Source organism: Ipomoea nil, unplaced genomic scaffold (genome assembly GCF_001879475.1).
Source record: "Ipomoea nil cultivar Tokyo-kokei standard unplaced genomic scaffold, Asagao_1.1 scaffold2280, whole genome shotgun sequence".
Classification (NCBI taxonomy): Eukaryota; Viridiplantae; Streptophyta; class Magnoliopsida; order Solanales; family Convolvulaceae; genus Ipomoea; species Ipomoea nil.
In genome coordinates this window covers 2,048,367-2,065,399 of record NW_017618708.1, presented here as the reverse complement: position 1 = coordinate 2,065,399, position 17,033 = coordinate 2,048,367, and the positions used below count along the sequence as shown (strand labels likewise).

At 44.1% G+C, this 17,033-nt stretch overlaps 2 protein-coding genes and 1 pseudogene across 2 annotated transcripts in view; 2 read left to right on the top strand and 1 right to left on the bottom strand.

Annotated features, from left to right (window-relative positions):
• Window positions 1-948, bottom strand: LOC109150747. Its single transcript, XM_019298732.1, has one exon. The coding sequence runs from the start codon at window positions 946-948 to the stop codon at window positions 1-3; it is 948 nt and encodes a 315-aa protein (XP_019154277.1).
• Window positions 949-2,619: 1,671 nt separating this feature from the next.
• Window positions 2,620-5,058, top strand: LOC109150746 (annotated as a pseudogene).
• Window positions 5,059-9,277: 4,219 nt separating this feature from the next.
• Window positions 9,278-17,033, top strand: part of LOC109150745 — a 37,340-nt gene continuing 29,584 nt past the window's right edge. Inside the window, exon 1 of the mRNA XM_019298731.1 lies at window positions 9,278-9,754. Within this exon, the coding sequence (XP_019154276.1) occupies window positions 9,278-9,754 (477 nt within the window). The remainder of the gene's footprint in view (window positions 9,755-17,033) is intronic.

Sequence of the window (17,033 nt, the reverse complement as noted above, 5' to 3'; positions counted from 1 at the left end):
CTAGGAATCACTTGAGCTGTCGATTGTTGCAAAACATGTTGCAACAAACAGTTGATCGTCATCATATTGCTCTGTAGAAGCTTTAGCTTCTTCATGTTGTTGGGACTTGCAAATACGCTCCATATGTCCCGTCTTACCACATTTTCTGCACTTGACATCAGGCCTCCACCAACATTTCCTTTGTGGGTGATTTGTTTTTTTGCAGTGTGGACATGGTGGATATGTTTCATTCTTGTTGTTGCCAGCCTTTTTCTTTTTGAAGTTCTTCCTATCACCTCCTCCTGAGCCTTCTGCCTTTGCTTGAAAAGCACCCTCTATTGGTGCTTCGTTTCTCAGCATTCTCCTTTGTTCTGGTGCCTGCAATGCATGTACCAATTCTGCCAAGGATATGCTTGACAGATCTTTAGATTCTTCCAAGGAAGAAATCTTTGACTCATACTTCTCAAGTAAGGTTACAATGATCTTTTGCACAATCCGATCATCAGAAAAGTCCTTACTAAGCAACCGTATCTTATTAGTTATGCCGATGAGATTATTGGAGTACTCCTTAATGGTTTCTGACTCCTTCATCTTCACCATTTCAAACTCTATGATTAGGTTAAGTATTTGCATGTTTCTGGTTCTCTCATTTCCTTGGTACTCTTTCTTTAGAAAATCCCATATATCATTTGCTATCTTTAAGTTTATAATTTTTGTAAATATAGAACTTGAAACAGCAGAGAACATACAAGCTTTAGCTTTGGACTTCCTCAATGTTTTTTCTTTGTGTATCTTCAGTTGAGCCATCGTAGGATTTGCAGGCAGTGGATCCACCTCATAGTCCTGGTCTATAGCTTGCCAAAGATCTGATGCTTCCAAGTGGACTGTCATTCTAACAGCCCAGGCTTGGTAATTCTCACCATCAAAGATTGGTGGTGAAATTTGGGAGAAATTGTTTTCAATATCCATTTTTGAAGAGGTTATTGGGTTTATGGATTTTTGTGTAGTGTTTTGGGTTTGTGTCTGGATTCACTCAACTCACAAGTCCCTCAAGAATAAGCTCTGATACCAATTTGTTGTTTTAAAGTAAAGTAGCAGAAAAACAGTCAGGATATAGAACAGAAAATTGTAGGAGAAAAAGGCTAACTTCTGCATTTTTATTCACAGAACCATGGCTCTTTATATAGAGCAAAAAATGTAACCAAACACATAAAATTCTGATTTGTTGAAAGATCCTATTATTAAGCCATAAAGAGATAATATCTCCTAAAGACTTGGTCTGTTGACTGACTAGTAACTAACTAACTTACTAAGGCACATCAACAGAGAATACAATATCTAAGTTACAACCAATTGCCCCATCACTTAAAAGCTTGCTTTTTATATTTTGGAATTTTTTAGGAAGACTATGAAATTCCTGTGAAGAAGTTGGTTAGGTTACGTTGTGGGCAGCAGAAGGATTTTTGAGCAGTGTGAAGCATGTGAATATGGAAGAAGTGGCCATGGAATGCTTGCAAGATCTTGTTGATAGAAGTCTTGTTATAGTTAGTAAACAGAGCTACAATGGGAAAATAAAAAGAGTAAGGATACATGATCTATTGCGAGATTTGTGCTTGAAAGAAGCTCGTTATGAAAATCTCATGAATGTCATTGGAGATGAAAAACCTTGCCGTTGGATAAGTCTTACATAAAAAACTAGAGTCAGGTTTGAAGATGATGAGTGCTTTCACAAATCTCATTCCTTTCATTGCACTCATCTTTACAATTACAGGTATGTAGACGAGGAAAGCCTATTTTCACACTTGAAACTTCTAAGAGTAGTAGACTGTTATGAACTGATCGTCACAGGCAAGAATGTAAGATAGAAAATAGCACAAAACTGGTCTGGGTTTTCTTGAGGCCCCAGAACTCCTTAATTCTCTTTGCTGGGATAAAAATTCTGTTTGCTTTTTATTAGAATTGGTTCCCCTTTTTATAGGGTAAATTACAACTCATGAAATAGGAAATAAACTAAATAAGCTGACTAGCTAAGTAATATGCTAAAATATTCCAACTTACTAAATAACGAAAGTATCTATAGAATAAGGAAATAAGTTTCCAAAAACTGAAATAAGTATCTTTCTAAATAACCTCAATTTTCCAATTCTTTCCTAGTGGCTTCCTTTCTACCCCAACTTTCCTATTGTTGCCTCATCCTGCTTGTTCTTGGTTCTACGAGAATAATGCTGCCCCCAAAATGCATCATTACTCCCCTCCGGGACATCAAGCTTGTCCGCAAGCTTGAAATCAGGAAACTGCAAGACAAAGTTACTTAACACTTCCCAAGTGGCATCCTCCATGGGAAACCCCTGCCACTGGACTAATATCTCCCTTACACCACGGTTGAGTCTGCACTTAAACACTGCCTCAGGCAGCAAAATCACTCGGCCATCTCTTGTAGGTGGTAGTGGAGAAAGCAAGGAGTGAGCATTGCCTGTAATGGCTTAAGGAAGGATACGTGAAACACATTATGCACGCGTGACTCCGGGGGAAGCTCCAATTGATAGGCTACCTTACCAATTCATTTCAGTATTCGAAAGGGGCCATAAAATCGTGGGGACAGTTTATTATTCCACCGCCGGGCTAAGGAATTCTGCCGATATGGCTGCAACTTCACCCAAACCCACTGACCTTCGTCAAACTCCACAGCTCGATGGAGGCGGTTATATGCTTGTTCCATCCTCGACTGGGCCAACTGGAGGTGATGCCGTGCGTCACGGAGAACCTCATCTCGAGATTGCAAAGCTGCATCCACTGCGTCCACTTTAGACGTACCTGGTTCATAGGATAAAAGACGTGGAGGTGGCCTGCCATACACAATCTGAAAAGGGGTTGAACGGAGGGCATAGTGGAAAACAGTATTGTAAAAATACTAAACCCAAGGGAGAATGTCTGTCCACTTTCGAGGGTGATCTCCAACCAGGCATCGCAAGTAGACCTCAATACACTAGTACAAAAAACATCAATAAAATCGACTAATTCGCGTCTAAAGTTAAAACTTTGGACGCCTAAAGTGTAATACGGTGGCATTTTTGTAATTAAAATGCCACTATATAAATAATTTTCTTTTTTTTTTTTTTTAAATTTTAAAACAGTATTGGCGTCCAAAGCTCTGTACTTTGGACGCCAATATTAAAAGTCTTCTTTTATTCGCGTCCAAAGCTCAGTACTTTGGACGCGAATAATAGAATCCCATTCATCACTCGCGTCCAAAGTGACGCGAATTATTTTTTTAATCCAAATAACCCTAGCAACCCAGCAGCTAGTCCGACCTTCTCACGCGTAAACCATCTTCATCCGCTCCGATCTTCATCCGCCGCCTGCCGCTCTCCATCAGCCGTCCCCGCCGTCCATTCTTCACTTCAACGCCGTCCATCAGCCATCCGCCGCTCTCCATCCGCACTGTTAGTGTTTCATCGTCCACCGCAAGCCGCCCAAGCTCGCCGCCGCTGACGCCTCCGGTCTCCATACTCGCCGCCACAGTCGCGGGTACGTCAGTGATTCCAAATACCTTAACTTTCATTGTTGAAATGTATAGTCAGATCGTGATTCTAAGTATCGGTTGCATTACTTGTTGCATTTCAGTAAGGGTATTTCATCTTCAGCTCTTCCGTACAAGAGAACCCATCCCAGCTAGCTCAAGATCTCTTCCCAAGATGTGAGATATATCAATTTGATTAGTTTTTGTTGTTCGATTTGCATTTTATGACTTCTGATTTGCCTAACATTGATACGGGACTTTGTCTGATATGATTGATTGCTTTTTGGATTCTATGAATGGTTAGTGTATTGATAGTGTAATTTTCATCATATTAGGTCGATGAGAACATCTGTATGTTCGCCAAAAGGGGTATGACTCCTTCTCGGATTGGTGTTATTCTCCGGGATTCACATGGAATTACTCAGGTGAAGAGTGTTACTGGAAGCAAGATTCTCCGAATCCTCAAAGCTCATGGTATTGTTTGTCTTTCCAAGTTTCTAGCTTTATTAATTTCTAACTTCTAAGTATACTTAGCTCTGGTTTATTGTTGAATGTTGTTTGATTATAGTTGTAAAGAGTTAAAAGTGTTCCTTGGGCCTCTTTAGCTTGGTAAACCGAACCAAGCTCCACCACTGTTGTGAGTTTTGTTATTATATATACAAGCCAGCTGAGCATTATCCTTTTGGTGTTAAACAAAGAAAAGCTCAATCCCCTAAGAGATTAATAGCCCAAGCTTTATTATTTACAAGCCAGTTCTAGTTCAACTTTGTTAATTAATCAAGCCACCCTCTACATGCTTGGGCTCCCATGAGTACGGTCATTTACTATGATTCTAGATTTGATATTGGTTTGGGTGTGTAGGGCTTGCTCCTGAGATTCCAGAGGATTTGTACCACTTTATTAAGAAGGCTGTTGCTATCAGGAAGCACTTGGAGAGGAACAGAAAAGACAAGGACTCTAAGTTCTTGGTCATTCATGTGTACATTGATGATAGTTATTTACAAGAATTAGTTGAAGTTAATTATTTAAGAGGTATAACTTTGCTTAATGATTAAGTGTTTAATCAGTTATATTGCAGTTTGTCATCTCTCTCTCTCTCTCTCTCTCTCTCTCTCTCTCTCTTCATGCATAATCTGTGGGGATGGGGGATAGTTTGAACCTATCATCTTAAGAACACTTGGAGAGTTTGCAGCTTTGGCATACTGATTTGTTACTGTAATGCAATACATATTACGGAGTAATAATATATCAATTCCCAGATTGGAGTATGAGCAGAAGCGGGACATGGATTCAAGGATTACCAAATTGGGGACAACACTTATCAAGTTAAAGAATGATTTGTCAGAGGTTGAGGAGAGTGAGAAGGAACTCAAATCAACAATAGAAATGACAAGTAAGGAAATTAAGCATTACAAAGAAGAAGTAACAGGTATGTAAATCAACTTTAGAATTATTTTCACTTTTGGTCCCATGACTAATAGGTCACTTCTACATTTGATCCTCAAGTATTACTTTTGCCACATTTGGTAGAAACCAGTCAGAATTCATCACATTTCTAGTTCAGAACCATAACAACTTCAACACTTTGACACTTTCACTTCAACAATCTGAGTGATTCTCCAATCTGGCGGTTTAAAAAGCTCGAGGTACGCGAGAATGTATGGATGATGATACTAAGGTTCATAACCCTGCTCAAACTAAGGTTTAACATTTGTTCTTTTCTGATTAGACTATTGCTCTGAAATGGACACTGGTCACTATACTCGTTGTCGTTGCTGTTGTTCTCCTGTGGAGCAGTTCTGTTCACAGGGAAGAATTCCAATGACTGGTTTTTAAGGTTGTTTTGTTATACTGCTTCAATGAAATGATGCAAAAGATCAGATATGCCTCTAGTTTAAGGTCTCCAATTATTGCATTTGAATGTGTACAGATAGATACAGAAGAATAGCTACTAATTAATTAGACCTTTTGAAGGATATATTAGGAATCGACCCGAAGGCGCGAAGCAAGAACGGGTCCCGGGGCGGCGCCACGTACCCGCCTCGGCTCGACCTCGCCACGTGGCCCCCGCACGGGCCACGTTGGAGGCCGGGCCGGCCTCTCGAAGAGGTCGGGCCGACCTCCACACGGGCTCGGCCCGAGCCCATGATGGGCTCGGCCTGGCCCCACTGTGCGGCCCGGTCGTGAGACCGGGCGCGGTCAACTCGGATCTAACCACCCCCCGCTTTAGGGGGTGGCGATTAGGGGCGGGGGTTGTATAAAAGCCCCCCACCTTGTCTCGTTAAGACACAATCTACATCTTCTACATACTTTGTCCTAAAATACTACTGTAATAGCCAATTCTACGGCATTTTAATACAATTTACGGTCTCAAGGCCTTTGCTACATCATTCGTATTACTTATTTATCATCCGTATTCTTATTCGGGTTAATTAAGTCGGACCCCCAGTTTAATTAATTCCATCATTGGTGCTCTTGTTGAGAGCTGTTGTACAAGCTTAAGCGCTCTCCCCACTATTGTTCATCCACAGCGATGGCACGATCGAGATCCGGCTCTCGTCATACCAATGGTTCCCGCGGCACCCAACTCGTCGCGAACGGGAACAGTCCCAACGGGACCCCCGCCCCCAGCATCCAACCGGCCGCCACCACCAGGTCAGGGGGAGATCTGAGGGCCCAACTCACCAACCACCGTAGCAGTGGTGCACCACCACCACCCCCTGCCGCCCCCGCTCTGGCTCGCGCGCACATCCAGGAGGGGGTGGCGGTCTTCGAGCAAGTTTCAACCGCGCTGGCGCGCGTCGCGGCGGGCCTCCGGGCAGAGGATGAAGCCTCCCTAGGCGCCACCGAAGGGGCGCCGGCGCCGCCTCCGCCTCCTCCCACCCGGGGGCGCAGCGGCCCGAGCACCCGACCGCCCCAGGCACTTGTCACCCAGGGGGAGGTCAACTCGCCTCGACCATCAGAGAGGCGGGGAGGAGGAGACTCCTGCCGAGACCGCCAGCGTGACGACGATGGAAGGGCACCAACCCAAACCAGGCCCGCCCTGGAGAGGTTGGGCGATCGCGTGACAGCCCGGGATAGGTTGGGTCCGAGGCCAGCCAACGGGCCACCGGCGGCGGAGTCATGCTCCCGCCGGCCGACACGACAGGGATCGGTCACTCGGAGGTCGTCGAGCCATAGGCCCCGCGCCCAGCAACGACACGAGGCAGCCTCGCACGGGTCAGCAGGTCGGGTCTCCTGACTCCACCCGCGACGCGAGCAGGCCTCCCGGGTCGAACGATCGGGTGAAACGAAAGGTAGAGATCCGAGCTCTCATCGGGTAGAGGTCGAGCAGCTGCAGAGGAGGATGGACGAGCTCCAGAAGAAGATTGATGAGATGGACGGGTCTTCGGAGCCCCAGGACGTGTTGGCCTCCCCATTCACGGACACCATCATGGCGGAGCCCCTACCTCGAGATTTTCGCTTTCCCACCATTAAAGCATACTCGGGGACCACAGACCCGCGGGCACACCTAACCAGGTACAGAGCCGCCATGATGATCACCGAGGCGACGGACGCCATCCTATGCAGGGGGTTCTTCGCCACCTTAGACGGGCAGGCGCATGACTGGTTCGGATCCCTCCCGGCGGGGTCCATCTCCACCTTCGCGGACCTCACCCGGTAGTTCCTATCCCATTTCGCCACCAGCATACAGCGGAAGAAGCAAATTGCAGACCTGTGCGATTTGAAACAGGGGAGCTCGGAATCACTCGCCGAGAACCTCAGCAAGTGGAAGAAAGAGGCCATGGGGGTCGCCGACTTTGATGGGAAGTCGGCCATAGTGATTTTCCGAAACAACTTGAGGTCAGGCGCCTTTCACTAGGACCTCATCAGGTACCCCCCCAGGACCTATAACGACCTGATAGACAAGGCAGCAAGGTACGCTGACGCCGAGGCTGCCGAGAAGAGGACGAAGGAGCAAGAGGAAGGAAGAGGTCGGAAAGACAAGGCACCCCAGGAGGAGCGCAAGGCGCCGCAGCCACACCGACGCGAGTATGCTGAGGGGCCCAGGCTGAATCCCACACGCTATCTTACCCCACTGACACAACCTGTGGGTACCATCTTGGCGCACGCCGAGGACCAGGGAATCGTGGTGTTCCCGAAGGAGGAGTGCATGAAGATATCGGCAAGGAGGGACCCCAACAAGTACTGCAGGTTCCACCGGCAGAAAGGGCACGATACGGACGAATGCATCCTCTTAAAGAGACAAATCGAGGAACTCATCCAAATGGGTTACCTCGGCCAATTCATTAAGAGGCCCGGCCAGGCGCAAGGGCAGACACAAGGGCAGGCGCCGGGCCAGAAGCCAGGTAACGTATGGAGGAAGGGGGGTGGCCAGGCGCCATCCACCTCGGCTCCCCGTAAGAGGGACCACCACGACCACAGCTCCGAGGAGGAAGAGAAGATGACGGAGGACTCCCAGCCCCCGAAGAAACGGACCATCTACGTCATCTTTGGGGGGCCCGAGGGAGGGGACTCGCCAGCCGAGCGGAAGAGGTGGGCGAGGAGTTTGTACGTGGGGGAGGTAACACGTACCCCCCATGAGAAGAAACCGAAGAGGGAGCCCATTACGTTCACCGACGCCGACCTGCCAGATGGGCCCCTCCCCCACCGAGACGCCCTGGTGGTCAAACTGGACATCAACAACGTGGTGGTGCACCGGGTGCTCGTAGACACGGGTAGCTCGGTAAACGTCATGTACTACGACACGTTCATCCAGCTGGGACTCTCAAGAGGATAGCTGGAACAGGTACGGACCCCCTGTCCAAGTTCACGGGGGACTCAATCGAAACGGAGGGGTCAATCAATTTGGAGGTGGAGATAGGCACCCCACCGCACACCAGGAGGTGGGAGGTCGAGTTCGTAGTCGTTAAGATCAGTTGCGCCCACAACATTATTCTCGGTCGGCCCGCCCTGGAGGACCTCAGATGTGTGATTTCTATGGAGCACCTATGTCTCAAGTTCCCGACACCAACCGGGGTTGGGGTCGCCCGGGGAGACCAAAAATTGAGCTGCAGCTGCTACCTGAAGGCGTGCCGCCAAATTGGTCAGAAGGACCTCCAGGTCCATACCATTGCTGAGAAGGCGTTCCGGGAGGAGGCAGGTCGACCTCGGGCCGAGCCCGTGGTCGAGACAGAGGAGGTCATCCTCGACCTCAGCCGACCTGACCGGGTCGTGAAGGTAGGGGTCGGCCTTCCGGCCGACCTCCGGGCACGGATAATCGACACCATCAGGAGCTACAAGGAGGTCTTCGCATGGGGCCCCGAGGATATGCCAGGCCTGAGCTGAGACGTGATCACGCACAAGCTGGCTGTCGACCCCGCGGTCAAGCCAGTCCAGTAGCGCAAAAGGTACCTCTCTGCCGAGAGGAGGGAGTTCGTCAAAAAGGAGGTCGACACCCTGCTAGAAATCGGCCATGTCAGGGAGGTCATATACCCCACATGGCTAGCCAACGTAGTCCTCGCCCCAAAGCCACCCACCTGGAGGATGTGCGTGGACTACACCGACCTCAACAAGGCCTGCCCTATGGACCCCTTCCCCCTCCCCAACATTGACCAGCTGGTGGACGAGACTGTAGGTTGTTCCCTTATGAGCTTCCTAGATGCGTTCCGGGGGTACCACCAAATTTTCATGGAAGTGGCCGACGAGGAAAAGACAGCCTTCACTACGCCAGAGGGGGTCTATTGCCACAAGGTCATGGCCTTCGGACTGAAAAATTCAGGTGCCACCTACACCTGAATGGTGGCCAAGGTGTTCAAGCAGGTCCTTGGCCGCAACCTCCAGGCCTACGTCGACGACATGATCGTCAAGAGCACCGACGCCGACCTCCACACGGACGACCTTACCGAGGTATTTTCGGTTATGCAACGCTTCAATTTACGGTTGAACCCCAAGAAGTGTACCTTCGGGGTACATGGGGGGAAATTTTTGGGGTACATGGTCTCGAAGAGGGGCATTGAGCCCAACCCCGACAAGGTTAAGGCCATCCTGGACATGGAACCTCCGAGGTCCCTCTGGGAGGTCCAGTGCCTCAACGGCCGGTTGCCAGCCCTGGGCCGTTTCCTTTCGAGGTCGGCCGAGAAATCGTTGCCGTTCTTTGGAGTCCTCAAAAAGATGAAGGGCTTCGAGTGGTCCGAAGAGTGCCAGAAGGCGTTCGAGGACCTCAAGACGTACCTGATGTCACTCCTCCCCCTGGCCAAATCCGTTAAGGGGGAGGTCCTATACCTATACCTGGGCATCTCGCATGTAACACCCCGTGTTACGACCCCTAAAACCAATTAATCATTTAATCATTTACCCAAAAGAAAGAATTAAATTCCAGTAATTAATTAGAAAAAGGCCCACCATAGTCCATGGGCCTTATCCCTGTAGCCAACTCCTTAGTCCTATAAGGAATAGGACTAGCCCTAATTGGGACTCTTAGGTATATAAATAGGGGACATAGGAGGCACCTAGAATCCCCCACCACAATAATCCCTCACCACACAAGAAGTTCCAAGAATTCCCTTAGGAGAAATCAAGAAAGAAGAAAGCTTAAAGAAAGACCCTTCATAGCCAAGGAATTAAGGCTAAGAGGTAACCCATGTCTCAACAAAACCTATTTTTATAGCTATGATTCCCCTCTTAAGATTTCCCCCATATTCTTGTGTGATTGATGATTCGTTATATTGATCTTGGTAATTGGTGTTATGATTCCATGGGTGATCTTGATGATCTGGAGAGGTTCTTGATGATTATATGGTGTTCTTGATGTTCTTGATAATTATGTGGTGTTCTTGATGATTATATGATGTTCTTAATGTTTATGTGAAATTCCAACCGAATCTTGATAATAGGAGATGAATCGTGCTCTTGTTGATTTAAAAGTAATTAGAACCCTAGGTTGTATCGTGGAACTCGAATTGTGTTATTCTTGGTATTTTGGGTGGGAATTCGTAGGTTTGGGTGTTGATTATGTTTAGAAAAGCATGATAGGTTATGTGCCGTATGTTCTTGCTTTTGGATCCGTTAATTGTCTACGTGTTATTGTCGATTACGTTTGTAAGTGTCTAAGCATGGTTCCGGGTTCCACGATGGTTCCCGGGGCATTTAATTGTGAAGAAGAGTCAGTGGGCGGTAGGTGGGGGTAGGGGACCCGCCACCTACCCACGGCTAAGAATAGCCTCGCCGGCGGGCGGGCAGCTGCCCGCCGGGCACCCACTGCCCGGAAAAGTACCGCCGGCGGGCAGCCGGCGGGTGAACCCTCACCCACCGGCTACCCGCTGGTTTGCATCCCCATTTGGGATTTTGGCTTCCCCGTTTGATGTTCCCCCAACCCCCGTGGTGTCCTAACGGACCCCTCCCATCATGCCTATGTCTAGTTTGATGTTCGGATACCGTACGTAGGTTAAAAGAGTCTTGTATATTACATGCTAGTTGGATGGGTATTCCGTTGGCCTAGGTGTAAGAAGTATGAACCCCTTAGGACTATTCTTAGTTGTGGATGACCACGCGTAGGTTTCGTTATACGATATCTCCCCCTTCCCAGTGTGCTAATATGGGCTGCTTGTACTTGCTATGTGTTGTGTGTGCATGTTACCCCAATTTGGTTGCGATCAAATTGGTTATACGGGCAGTTGGATGGGTTGAGAACCATACTAACTGTTAACCAGGACGGTTAGGATCGGTCGGGTATATAAATATTATATAGGGCTGCGGTCCACTATATGGGCAGTTGAATGGGTTGAGAACCATCCCAATTGTTAACCAGACCGGTTAAGATCGGTCAGGTATATAAATATTATATAGGGCTGCGGTCCACCGTTCTACATGAGCTGCGGTTCATATTTCCTAGCTGCGGTCAGATGACATACTCTTGGGCTGCGGTCCACTGTTTGGTTGCGATCAAACTATGATGAGCTGCGGTTCATCGGTCGGTTGCGATCGACCCCTCCGTATTGTGAGACGGGGTAGGGTGCTGCGGGGCCGTGTCAGAGCTATATGCGCTGACCCTCATGTATGGGCATGCGATTGGTCCTGTGGCGCCAACAAAGTGTGCCATAGGATGAGATAAGAAGGATTGATGTTGTGACTGTTATGGAAACGTGACCATAGGATTCTTGCTAGTGAACTATACATGTTTAATTGTGATTATTGGTTGTGTTTATCTATAACTGTGCCCTATGTCGAGAATTGTATATACTTGGTTATGACTGTGGGTTGTGTGTACCCCTATTTGTCGAGTCGGTTCCCTGATTTGAAAGCTAGAGTCTCTTAGGATATATCTTCATGCTTCGAAATGACTTTTCGTATATCTATGTATATATCTATATGTATTGTATTTCAACGCGTTGGAGTGGGTTACCAGCATCTCTCGCTGAACAGATATATTTGGCTTTCAGGCACGAACGAGTAGATCACTGGAGCGCGCTAGAGGTTGGGGCGTTGATGGGCATATTTTACACTCATATTTTAGTTACATCTTTATAATATTTTTATATTAATTATTTAATATTATCTAATAATTAGTTCTTTTTATATACATAGTATAATCTATTCTTATACTATATATAATATATATAATATATAATTTATAAGAGTACATACTACGTACTTAATACTATATATATATATAATATATAATATAATATATATAATATAGAATGCATTATAGTATACATATAATGCGTACTACATTATAATTACTTATATATATATATTATAAATCTAAACTTTGCAATTGATTTTTTCTTTTTTGTACAGGCATGCATCATAATAACATGGCTGGAATTGTGGAAGACTCAGGCATAAGGCAAAATAATAGGAAAAATGAGTGGTAGAAAATGATTGGGAAAATATATAAATAGTTAAGGTTTTCTATTGTAAAATGTTCATTCTTCCCTCTTCTATAGTATTCGTTGAAGTTGTTATCAATGTCCATTTGTGGCTAATTTCTAGTTGGTTTAGTGAATTGAAGCCCCGGAGTTCATAACGCTGTAAGGTTATTTATTTAACTTTATTATATATATGTTTTTATGCATTTTGAGTATTAAATATTCTTCTAAATTATTGACGGCAACGAGGTTAATTATTGACGGCTTAGTGATAATTGGTCTCGGGTAGAATATTTTCCTAAATTAAATGCAACTGCTTGTGCTTGTGTTATTTAGTTTGTCGGTTTTCCTAGTTCCTATTGCTGCTACTAAATTAAATCTATAGCGCTTGTCTTAGATTATTTAGTAGTTAGGGGTAATTAAACCGCTTGTGCTTTATTTACCTACAACTAAGGGAAAACAGAAATGAAATAATTTCACGACAAATATTCAATTGCATATTAATTACTTTATTAATCAATGATCAGTGTTGAATTCCGGTGGTGGATCTTTACTAACCAAGGTCTCCTATTATAAGTGTTTTCGATATATTATTTTCATTGCTTTATTCGTTCAATTAAATTTCTTGTTTATTTAAATTCTCTTTTATTTTATCTTTACTCTCGATATATTCCAAACCCCCCTACCTTTAATTTGAGCACAAAAGTTATACTTGTTACTCCTCGTGGGATCGATCCTTACTCCCGCTACTACGTTTGTAAGGTTTTAATTTGGAAGCCTACGACAGCTCACCAAATTTTGGCGCCGTTGCCGGGGAGCTTTTCTTGTTTATTTTGTGTTTATTTATTTATTTTGTTATTTGTTTATTTGTTTTTCATTTGTCCCAAAAAAAAAATTAAAAAAAAAAAATCTTTTCTTTCGTTACTTTTACATAATTGCTGCACTATCTTTAACGGTTTATGCCTATAACTCGATCTGCTAACAAAGAAGTCTTGCCTTACAATCCAGAAATTGAAAGAACTGTACGCAGGTGGAAGAAACAAGCTTTGAGGAAATTAGAGTTTAGTGATCTGGCTACCGATTCTGCTAACTCTGATTTAGAAGAGGAACCCATGGCTCAAAATCAGACTTTAAAAGAGCTTGGAGCTCCAAATTTGGATCAGCAACCTTTATGCATCACTTTCCCTGCTCTGGATGCTAATGTACAATTCGAACTGAAATCTGGATTAATTCATCTTTTGCCTTCTTTTCATGGACTTGCAGGTGAAGATCCTCACAAGCACTTAAAGGAATTCCATGTGGTGTGTTCAAGTATGAAACCCACTAGGGTTACTGAAGAACAAATCAAGTTAAGAGCCTTTCCCTTTTCGTTGAAAGATTCAGCGAAGGATTGGCTATACTATCTACCTTCTGGGAGCATCACCACATGGAATAACTTAAAGACACTATTCCTTGAAAAATATTTCCCAGCTTCAAGGGCGGCCAACATTAGAAAGGAAATTTGTGGTATAAGGCAAAACAATGGAGAGTCATTGTATGAATATTGGGAGCGTTTCAAGAAACTATGTGCAACCTGCCCACACCATCAAATTAGTGATCAATTACTCATTCAGTATTTTTATGAAGGACTTTTTCCTATGGATAGAAGCATGATTGATGCCGCAAGCGGTAGTGCTTTAGTTGACAAGACACCGGACGCTGCGAGAACTCTAATTGCAAACATGGCTGCAAATTCTCAACAGTTTGGCAATAGACTTGTCCAACCGTCTAAGCAAGTGAATGAGGTAAATATTTCTGCTCTTGAGCAACAAATTTCTGGTTTAACTACTCTTGTTCGTCAATTAGCTGTAGGCAATATGCAAACTGTAAAAGCATGTGGAATTTGCTCGGTAGTTGGGCACCAAACTGATGCCTGCCCAACTCTTCAAGAAGTTGAACAAGTCAACATGGCTGGAGGTTTTCCTGGACAACCTCAAGGTAAGTATGATCCATTTTCTAATAAATATAATCCTAGATGGAGGGATCACCCGAACCTTAGCTATGGGACAACCAGTTTGTTCAGAATCGTTCCAATTTTCAACAGTATAGACAACAATTTCCTTCCAGCCAACAACCAGCCCAAAGCTCTAGCTCAGGTATGAATCTAGAAGATATTGTTAAAACTCTTGCTACTAACACTTTGCAGTTTCAACAAGAAACACAACTATTCCAACAAGAGACAAGAGCTAGTATTCAAGAAACAAAGGTTAGTATTCAAATCTTAGAAAGGCAAGTTGGCCAACTAGCAACTACGGTAAGTCGGTTGGAAGCACAGAGCTCTGGCAAATTACCCTCTCAAACGATTGTTAATCCTAAAGAGAATGTAAGTGCAATTACTGTGAGAAGTATGTCGCTGGAAAAGAATGTTGATTTAGACAAGGAAATAAGTGCAGGTAACATTACCTATAAAGAGAAGTCCCAATGTAACCTTTCTTCTTTTTCTGATTATGAACCAGTATCCCCTTTTCCTCAAGCTCTTTTGGAACTAATAAGAGGAAACTCAAATAATGATTTATATGAGACATTTCGTGAATGTGAGGCTAATAAACCATTTTTAGATTCTATGAAAAAGGTACCTCGCTATGCAAATTTTCTAAAAGAGGTATGCACATTGAAAAAGAAACAAAATAAAGGAGTTGATGAAGTGAAAGTGCAAGAGAATGTCTCTATGGCTAGTCAAAGCAATCTTCCTGAAAAGTGCAAAGACCCAGGTATGTTTACTATTCCATGCATGATAAGTGGGGTGAAATTTGAAAATGCTATGTTAGATTTAGGAGCTTCTATTAATGTCATGCCATATTCTGTTTATGCTTCTTTAAATCTTGGACCCCTGAATAAATCTAGTATAATAATTCAATTGGCTGATGGATCTACTACATATCCTAGGGGTGTGATTGAGGATTTGATTGTTGAAGTTGATAACTTGGTTTTTCCTGCTGATTTTTATGTCCTTGATATGGAAAATAATAATCAAATTTCTCATATTTTGTTAGGAAGACCATTTTTAAAAACTGCAAAAACGAAAATTGATATTCATAGTGGCATGCTTACTATGGAGTCTAATGGTAAACTTGTGACTTTTAATATTCATGATACCATGAAATCTCCTAGTGATGATAATTTTGCAATTTTTGTTGATTCTTTGAAACTTGTTAACTTTGATGAAATTGCGTCTAATGAAAGCAAAGAAGAAAATAATAATAAATCATCTTTGAGTACTAGTCTGTATGAAGGGATTGTTTCTTTTAATACTCATAATCATCGAAGGTACTCAAAAAGACGATGGGAATTTAAAGAAATATCATAAGTCGAGCCAAAGACGATAAACAAAGGCGCTGCTTGGGAGGCGATGAGAACTGATTGTATTATATTTTCTGAACTTAATTACAATGAGATCAGATGATGTGAATATATAGAATAGAGAGTCACAGTGTGACAATGATAAGAAGTAGAGAGTCACAGTGTGACAAGGATAAGAAGTTCTAAACAGACTCATATACATAGAGTCCTAATACTCCCCCTCAAGCACAGTGTATACTAGTAACCTGTAGCTTGTCCCTTAAGGAAGAAAATCTAGGTCCAGGCAGAGCTTTGGTGAAGATATCAGCAAGTTGATCCTTTGTGGAGATGAAGTTGACTTGGATATCGCCCGAAGCTACTCGATCACGAACAAAATGATAATCAATCTCCACATGCTTGGTGCGCGCATGAAAGATTGGATTGGCACTCATATATGTAGCTCCTAGATTATCACACCATAATTTTGGAATGGAAATACCCGGAATCTGTATCTCACGCAATAATGACATAATCCATAGAACCTCAGCACAAACATCTGCACGAGCTTTGTATTCAGCCTCAGTGGATGACCTGGCAATAGTTCTCTGTTTCTTGCAAACCCATGATATAAGATTACTCCCCAAGAAAACAGCAAAACCACTCGTGGATTTTCGATCGTCAGGACAACCAGCCCAATCAGAATCAGAGAAAGCATGAATGTCTCTAGATGAGCACCGTTGTATGCGTAAACCATGATCAACTGTTCCCTTAACATACCTGAGTACCCGTTTGAGCTGCTCCCAGTGTGATATGGTGGGGGCATGCATATGCTGGCATAACTGATTAACTGCAAAGGATAGGTCAGGTCGTGTGACAGTGAGATATTGCAGTGCTCCAGCTAGACTCCTGTACTGTGTGGGATCATCATATAGATCTGAATTGAAGGGGACAGTTTTCGAGACAGAGATAGGTGTAGAAAGGGGTTTGCATTCAGACATTCCAACCCGTTTTAAAATATCATTCATATACCGTTGTTGAGATAAAATAATCCCATTGTCACTCTTAACTGTTTCAATACCCAGAAAAAAATTTGGTTCACCAAGATCTCTGATTTTGAATGTAGCAGACAGTTTGGACAAGAGCTGAGACATAATACCTTGATCACTTCCCATTACAAGAATGTCATCCACGTACACCAATAGATAAACCAAAGCAGAGTCTTTAGAGTAATAGAACAGAGAGACATCTGTCTTGGATGCTTGAAAGCCAACCGATAGTAAGAACGTATGTAGTCGATTAAACCAAGCTCTGGGAGCTTGTTTTAACCCATACAGAGATCTTTTTAACAAACAAACATGATTCGG